Raw genomic sequence first — 8,432 nt, forward strand, 5'->3', positions numbered from 1 at the left:
CACTTGTTTGTAAAACGCCCCTTCCCATCTTTCAGAGGCCAAGACCATGCCCACCCCAGCCTACCAAAGCAAAATGCCACACACTTTTCTTTTAAAGCAGAGGCCAAACGATGCGCTGCGTGGCCTTTACTGAACTACAGCATGATGGCAAACTAAAGGGTATAGCCAAGGAATGGCGTTTGGACGAACTTGGATTGCTACCACCATTAATAAATGATGAGTGCATTTATGACCTGAATGCCTTTAGCTGGTCGGCTGCTGTGGGCAGACCCTGGAAACGGTGAAAATTAATCACCTCTTGTATTAAATACCACCTTTGTATTTTGCCATGTCTCCGTTACAGATTTGGTATTGAATGACGTATTACAGTCCAACGCAGTGCAGCGGCTTTATGCCCTTAATCTTCCTCTGAGCCTTGCTGGGAAGGCAGGCAGGAGTGAACTCGCAGGTTTAACCCTTAGGGCAGTGAAGACGAAGGAAGTTCTGCTCAGCCTCGCTCGCCAGCCATACGAAGAAGCCCACGCTGCCGCCGCAGCCTGACAGCGACTCTCCTCAGCCCCTGCTCGCAGCCCAGGCAGCTGTTCCTCACCCAGCAGCACAGATGTGGCACACGGCTGGCAGCAGCTGTGCACAGCTTCGGCCAGCAGTGCCATCATCACCACACAGCTTCGGCCAGCAGTGCCAGCATCACCGCAGCGACGCCGCAGAAATCCCTGCAGCCACTCGGTGCCTCTTAGTTCAGGCTTCCAGTGGTCCGTCTCCCAGAGGCGTTTTGTTACACCAGCTCAGGTTTTCCCCAGACCTGGTGGGACCGCTGACAGCGCTGCAGAAGGGATGAACGCTTTCCCTACATCCAGTCTGAAACTGTAACTCCTATAAAGCCGGTGCCTACGGTCGCATCTCCTCTCGTGGCTCCAGCTCAGAACTACCCCTCACCAATATTCCAGTTCTTACTAAACCAATCCTATTTCTTGTTTGCAACAGGATCTTTTTGCCCTTTACAATGCACGTTTCTTTGAAGGTTAAAGCTTTTAGAAAATGCTTTTTGTTGTGACAGTGATGCCAGCGTTGTCCAGTTCCCTCCTAGAGCACCGCTGCCTAAATGGCTGCAAAAGGCACTCGTTATCCCTCGGCAGGCACCAACAGTTGGAGATGACCCAGAGGCAGATTTGGGTGAAAGTGCCAGCATGAAGCGACCTCAGGTCAAGTAATCTTGTAGTTGTCGAGCTTGACCTACTATTGCCAACCGTCAGGCTGAGCTTCTACTACCAGGATGCTGCCGCGCTGGAGCTCACAGGTATGCAGAGCACAGTGAGGTGCCCTCCAGTGATAGCTCTCAGCAACTTGTATTTTAACAGAGTTCCTCCACCTAATGACGGGATTGTCCCCCAGGTGTAATGGCTTCATTATTTCAATAGAGCTATCCAGGAGACACAACCCATGCCCAATCTCCCATGCACAAGCTCCAAGGACTTACAGGCACCTACCAAGCACTCATGACAAAACCTTGGCCTCCCTCCAGAACGTCACACACCCCTCTGCCACCCTCAGCCCCTGCAGGTTGGTGGCGGTTCTCCTCCTCAGAAAGCAGCGTTGGGAACACCTCCTGGCCTTCAGCCTCGAGCACACCCTGTCTTGGCTGCTAAGCCCTGAGATGAAGGCAAGCTCTACGCCCGGCTGTAAGCACTGCCACTCATCTTTTAAGGCTCCTCTACGTAGCTTTTATCAACGTCCAGCAAATCTGTGCAAACTGAGGCACAAGACTAAGGGACCCCCTTACGTATGCTTGTTCCGAGAACAAGAATCACAGAATGACAGAATGGCCTGGGTTGTAAAGGAGCACAACGATCACCGAGTTCCAACCCCCTGCTATGTGCAGGGTGACCAACCAGCAGACCAGGCTGCCCGGAGCCACATCCAGCCTGGCCTTGAATGCCTCCAGGGATGGGGCATCCATAGCCTCCTTGGGCAACCTGTCCCATCTACTTTCCACCTTCGATGAGAGAAACACAAAGCCCTTCAGCACTGAAACTTTACGTCATCAGCTCATTTAGATGGGCAATACCCAATTAAAAAGAAAACAGAACTCATCTGTCCTGGGTGTTCTGCATCACAGTCTTCTGAAGAGCATCTTCCTTCTGTTTGAAACAGAAAGCGGGGACATAAACGTATCTGAAAATACCAACGCAAAGAAATAAAATCCCTCAGGATATGAAGTGAGCCACTTAACTAAGTATTAAAACCTCTGCAATTATTAGTTTATTAGTATCATCCAGGATTCAGATGTTCAATATTTCTCCTGAAGTTATACATAAATGCAAATTGAAATAAGAATCTGAAAGTCAAAATCGTATAACAAAACAATACTCCATCACAAAAGCGTGTAAAATTACAAGAATGCTTTTTTTTTTCTTTTTTTTTTTTTCTTTTTCTTTTTTTTGCTCCTTTTAAACACTGGCACTTAAAGAGAACCATAGTTTTGTAACCACAGAATTGCCAAATTGTCCCCCAAACTGGTAAGCAGGTATATGTGAGAATAGTTACAGTTGCCAGCACTTGAAGTTGTACTAAATACGCAAGAAAAAAACCCCATCAACCCTTAGGCTTTGGTTTTGGAAGAGAACTGCATTTGACCAAATTAGACGGTGTTGGTATACCATAAACATTTCACTTTTTAATGCAAAATTTAATAAAATGTACTTTTCCATACAGCTATATTTAACTTAAAAATGGGCAGACATCGAGAGTGCGGTATAAAACCTAACAGGAAAAATACATCTTATCTCATTTTCAATTTGAGACAATATACAACTTTGTTTAAAGGGCTAAAACTAGAATTTCAAGAATACAAATATGAATTTACATAGATTTAACAAATAATAATGGTACCATTTATAGAAATCTTAGAAAGAAAAAATCATTTCTCGTGGGCCGTTTGCTACCAGGAGAGTTTCATGGTATAAAGCCCGCGGCCATCGCCAGACCCGTCACCAAAAAATAATATGGTCATTTCATGCCTTTCACTTTACACACTGCAGGTACGTTCACCTCCCACGAGTGCTCAGAGATTTACACATCCGACCTCCGTTACATGGCAACGGGGTCACACCTGTAAATGTCTCCACCCCGGCCGGACAGACACGCTCTTCCTATGGGTCCTTCCAGGACAAAACGCAACATCCGCTCCCTCCCTCCCCCCAGGAGTATTTCATTTCTGTTCAACTGAACTCTATACTTCTCAACTCTCCAAGACTGGTAAATTCATGCAACAGAATATTACACTTCACAAACTTCTGAACGAGTATCGCTTTGACGAGATCGGGTTCTTTTGTTTCCAGTTACGGAAGAATATTCTTTCATCGCACGCCTATAGATTTCTTTTCTTACCCTATCATGAATATGCAGGGTATGCAGATCAAAGCTGTGTTTATCAGCTGGATATATGAAAGATGAAAACTGTAATATTCACGTGATCCCAAACGGGCATTCAATAAAGCAAAAGATGAGCTCCCCTCAAAAAAAAAAAAAAAAAAAAAAAACCAGAGAGAAAAGAAAAATGATTTTCCAGGGCACCTATTAAAAGGACAACAATACTAATAAAAAAAATTGTATTTACTTAGAAGCATTCAGAATGTCAACAAAACAGCTGCAACTTTCTTTTTCCTTTTTGCAATTACAGAGTGGTATTCAATTAACAGAACGACAATTATTTTTGTGATGCATCAGAGACAACTGAAGATGAGAAATGAACTACATCCCCGAACAGAACTAATTTGTGCTGTGCACCAACAAGAACCTGCTTTAAAACTCCCATGCCAATTTACAACCCCCACACTGTACCAGGCAAGGTTAGTGGCCATTGAAATACCACTAAGGACAGGGCTATCTAAAGACACATTCGGTAGTGTGTTAACTATACAAAAAAAGAGACACTGTACAGTTTAAAAACAAATCTTACACAGCCTTACATTTCATTTTTTTTTTTCTTTAAAAGGAGTGAGTTGTGTACAGGGGGGTTAAATGCTTTATAGACAAGAAAGAAATTGCTCTAAAAGAGACTTATTCATCATCATCATCATCTTCCTCCTCCTCTTCTTCCTCTTCTTCATCCTCTTCATCCTCTTCGTCTTCGTCCTCATCTTCCTCCTCTTCCTTCTTCTTCTTGCTCTTCTCAGCCTTGGCAACTACTTTTTTGCCTGCATCAACCTTCCCTTTGGCCCGGTACGCAGCAATATCCTTGGAGGAGAAAAGCAGGAAGAATCTCTTAAAGTTTAACCACTCCAGAGCTCTGAGCAACTTCCAAATGACATTCATGAAACTGGAGCTACCCGGGCGTCTGCACTGGGCAGGTCCAAGAGCTGTGGCTTCAGTTACAACAAGGTGAACTGAGGCCCAACAGCAGAAAAAGGAGGGAACGGAAACCTCTACCACAGAAACAATATTCACATGCTGCCTCTCAGTGCTTCTGGCTGCTGAGGAATCTCCACTGACAGGCTTTTAATAAGGGGTCGGAAGAGCTGCTGCCTCAGAGGGGAGAGGCACAGCCGAACCCATTTCCCCGTAAGGAAATGAAGTAGGGAGACCTCTTAAGGTCCCTTCCCAGCCCTATCTTCTATGTCAGCTAAAGAAAAGCACACAGAAGTACTTACCTGAGGCACAAAATTATAATTAGCTACCCAAAACACACTAAGATGACACGGCATAATATCTGCAATGTTATGCCTCAGCAAAGAGCAATCACACAGAATTCTGCTTGACTGAAGTTTACAAAATAAAAGGTATAGGAACTTTGATTAAAGGGTAGACAGTGCCACCTTCTGCATGCAATAAATTTATTCCAGCAGTTTATAAAGCACAAAATTCAGTTCCTGTTATAGGAAGTCAAAACTGTACATGGAAGACCGAGACAGAAAAGCAGTCAGACTCCCCAGCTTTAAGCCAAAATCAGAAGAAACACAACAGAACTGATCTACAGGACTCTCAAATGCATCAGCTAGAGGGAAACGTGAGCGGCTTTGTGCAGACAGTCCAAATCTTCCAGCATTCTCCATCCCACCAATGTTACACCACCCCTCTCGCACTCCCTTAAAACTTAGCATGAAGTCTGTAGAAGAGATGATATCCACGAAGCAAAAGGCAACCAGTGAGGTACTGAGCTTCCTGCTCCTCAAAAACCCATTTGTAAATGTAAGAAACGAAGATACATATAGCACAATACCACAGAAATGAAGGCGTCTTGGACTAAAGAGTGATGACTGTGCCACGTATGAAGTTCCTCAGGCACCGTCAGCTCTGGATGTAAAGAACACTGAGCGTGCTGAGAGCTTGAAGCTGCACCAGAAGGACAACACAGGAAGCCTTCTGCACCTCCACCCCTCTCCAGCACGTGGCTGATGAGTTCTCACAGAGCACACCTTGTTCACAACCGTGCTACAATCCTGAAACAGTTTTGTCGGCCAGCAGGAGATGTGCCCAGCCTGAGGCCATGGCACACACGCAGACTGAGACCTCGCTGACTGTGACTCTACACCACATACAGCAGCTATCGCTGAGCGCCGGCCCACTACAAAGCATCAGCACAGATGCTGGCAGCACACCCCCTCCCACTTGGTTTCCTCACCCTAGGATGGGAATCTGCCTCACAAAGAACACACACAGCACTGCTCTGCACGTGCAACGTGCTGCTCCTGTTATGACGATGAGGTTTAGCTGGAACGATTCAATAAATTGTACGATACACTGCTTCGTATGTGCTCTAACTCTGTTAGATTACTAGAAAAGAGGGGATGCAAAGCAGATAAGAGGAAAAAGCACATCTACTGCTAGCATCTCACAAGTGTTCTGACATCACCCCAACTATAAACTAAAAATAGCACCTATGTATTTCAATCATTTCAATAGGCAGGGATACATAACCCCTCTAAAACAAGAGAAACATTTTACTCTTTACTGATGTTACTTAACACTACCATCTTAACTCAGATGCTGCTGTGACCTATTGTTGTAATAACAATACAGACACGATGGTATCTATTAAACCATCATCGATGGCCCTGAGTCACAGATGAACGAAAAACATTCAACACATAGGACTCCAATTCTGTGATAATGGTGTCCTGTATGCCCTCTGAGTGACACTGTTCTAAAAGTGTGATGTTTGTCCTTAGCTCACGATGATGTGCAACATCAAATATTAGGGTACATGAGAATGGAGAAGTGTCTGTGTGGTTTGTTCTCCCCAAACAACCTCCATAAATGCCAGCATTACCTTCTCATACTTCTCCTTCAGCTTAGCAGCCTTCTTTTCATAAGGCTGTTTATCATCTGCTGCGGTGTTGTTCCACATCTCTCCCAGTTTCTTTGCCACGTCCCCAATGGACAGACCAGGATGTTCTCCTTTGATTTTTGGACGAAACTCAGAGCAAAACAAGAAAAAAGCCGAACTACAGACACACACACACACGGGGGGGGGGGGAAGGGAAAAAGAAAAAAAAAAAAAAAAAAAAAAAAAGTATTTTAATTTTAGACTTTAACCTATTGTAACAAAAAGTTTTTTGACCTTATTTACTTTGGAACATCACCTAAAAGCGAAGCAAAGATTGATTACAGTGGAAGATATCAGAACTAAACAAACTACCTTGAAAACTTAACACATACTTGTCTCCAAGCAATGCTGCACATCTGGTCTCGTTTTTGGCAGGACCCCCATAGGAGCCAATTTTATATACCATATGCAGAGTAAGTCCTTAAGAGAATGACTGAATGGTAAGAGGAGAGCAAGAAAGCAGCAATGATTTGTCGTGAGAATTAGGATTTCAGGATGACAGCCCCAATAAAGACTTCTCCGCACCTTCCAGCATTAATTCATTAGGAACTGACACACACACACACACACACAAAGATGTATGCCTACAAAGCACCAGGTGAATCTGAACTCAGCAGTTCTGGCTACAATTTTAATTCTCCAAGCTGTTTTGTGCATGATCATCCCTCTAGCTTGTTTTGTGCACAAGGCTCTACGTTTAAGTGGACGGCCAACTAAAATTCCTGCTTGAGTCAACAGGTGGTGAGAATGGCTACAAGTATTTGACCACTGTTTGCCATCAGAATGATCCTTTTTTAAAGAACTTGGAAACATCAGTCAGAACTGCGCATTGTACATTTTTGCATCTGCTTTTAGAGGCTGACATTATTCCAACTTGAAGCGGACCAACCTGAAAACAAAAACCTAATATTCATCATTAAATTTTCAGCCTATCTTAACATCACTGGCCAGGAAAACCAAGTCAGCCTGTACTTCTGAAGCTCCCAAACTTGGATGAAATGATCATTTTATAGTGTGATAGTGCTGATCAATACAGCCTAACCAGAAAACCACTTACGGAGGCCTCTTCGGTGCATTTGGATCCTTGAACTTCTTTTTTGTTTCCCCCTTAGGTGGTACATAGTTTTTCATTTCTTTTTCATAACGAAGCTTGTCAGCCTTTGCCATATCTTCAAACTTCCCTTTCTCCTTAGAAGACATAGTCTGTAAGGCAATTAAAACAACACTAAGATTTGAGAGCACATCCAGGTCTGCTCCAAAATATCAGCTGGGGGAGCTAAAGGTAAGGCAGGAACAATGGAGAGTTACGTGCCTCACAAGTGTATTTCCTATATATCTAAAACCAGAACTTTTTACACAAATAATTGACAAGTTTGAATAACATTTCACGCAGGGCAGCTGCTTAATGCTTTGCTTTTAAGGCATTTCTCCTACCTTCCATCGTTCTGAGCATTTTTTTGAGAACTCTGAGAAGTTCACTGAAGCATCTGGATGTTTCTTCTTGTGCTCCTCCCGGCAGGTTTGCACAAAGAAGGCGTATGAAGACATTTTACCTCTCGGCTTCTTAGGATCACCTTTGCCCATTTTTGAGGATTTTCTGCAGCAAGGCAAGAAAGACACCTTTAAAACTTTTCCTTTCTACAAGCCAAGGCAGGAAGTAAGCCATGATGAACAACTGTGCTGAACAAGACTTGTTACAGCAGTGCTCTGAAATCATACAGCGGGAAGAAGTTTCTCTTCAGGAGTATCTACTGAGGGTTTTGACCAGCGCTGCCTGAGGTAACTTGGCAGATACAACCGATCACACAACCTGCAGTTCCGGACTCTGACAAGCAAAAACGCCCCTTGCAAGCAGCCTGCAGTAATTGTTAGCACCAGGGCAATGGGAACCGCACTCCTATTGATAGCGTACCAACCACTGGCCTCAGCAGAACGCCTTATTCTTAAGGGGAAAAGTATGAGAGCATCCTCTCCTTTGGGTTACTACATTCTTTCTCCACACAGCCTTCCCATCGCTCTGCCCTGCGGACCTTTGGGGCTTATTTACAAGACACACACACTGGGGGCTCGTTTACAAGAGACCCGTTATTGTTACGTGCTGTATATT

General features: G+C 44.2%; 1 protein-coding gene across 1 annotated transcript; it reads right to left on the reverse strand.

The window, feature by feature from the left end:
- Nucleotides 1-3,980: 3,980 nt before the first annotated feature.
- On the reverse strand, nt 3,981-7,909 carry HMGB1 (high mobility group box 1; the record flags this gene model as incomplete). Its single annotated transcript, XM_079547146.1, has 4 exons — nt 3,981-4,236; nt 6,269-6,443; nt 7,383-7,528; nt 7,760-7,909. 4 exons carry the CDS (start codon nt 7,907-7,909, stop codon nt 4,060-4,062), a joined length of 648 nt encoding a protein of 215 aa, XP_079403272.1. The 3' UTR covers nt 3,981-4,059.
- Between the last annotated feature and the right edge of the window lie 523 nt (nt 7,910-8,432).

Source organism: Tetrao urogallus (assembly GCF_951394365.1).
Source record: "Tetrao urogallus genome assembly, chromosome: 1".
Taxonomy (NCBI): domain Eukaryota; kingdom Metazoa; phylum Chordata; class Aves; order Galliformes; family Phasianidae; genus Tetrao; species Tetrao urogallus.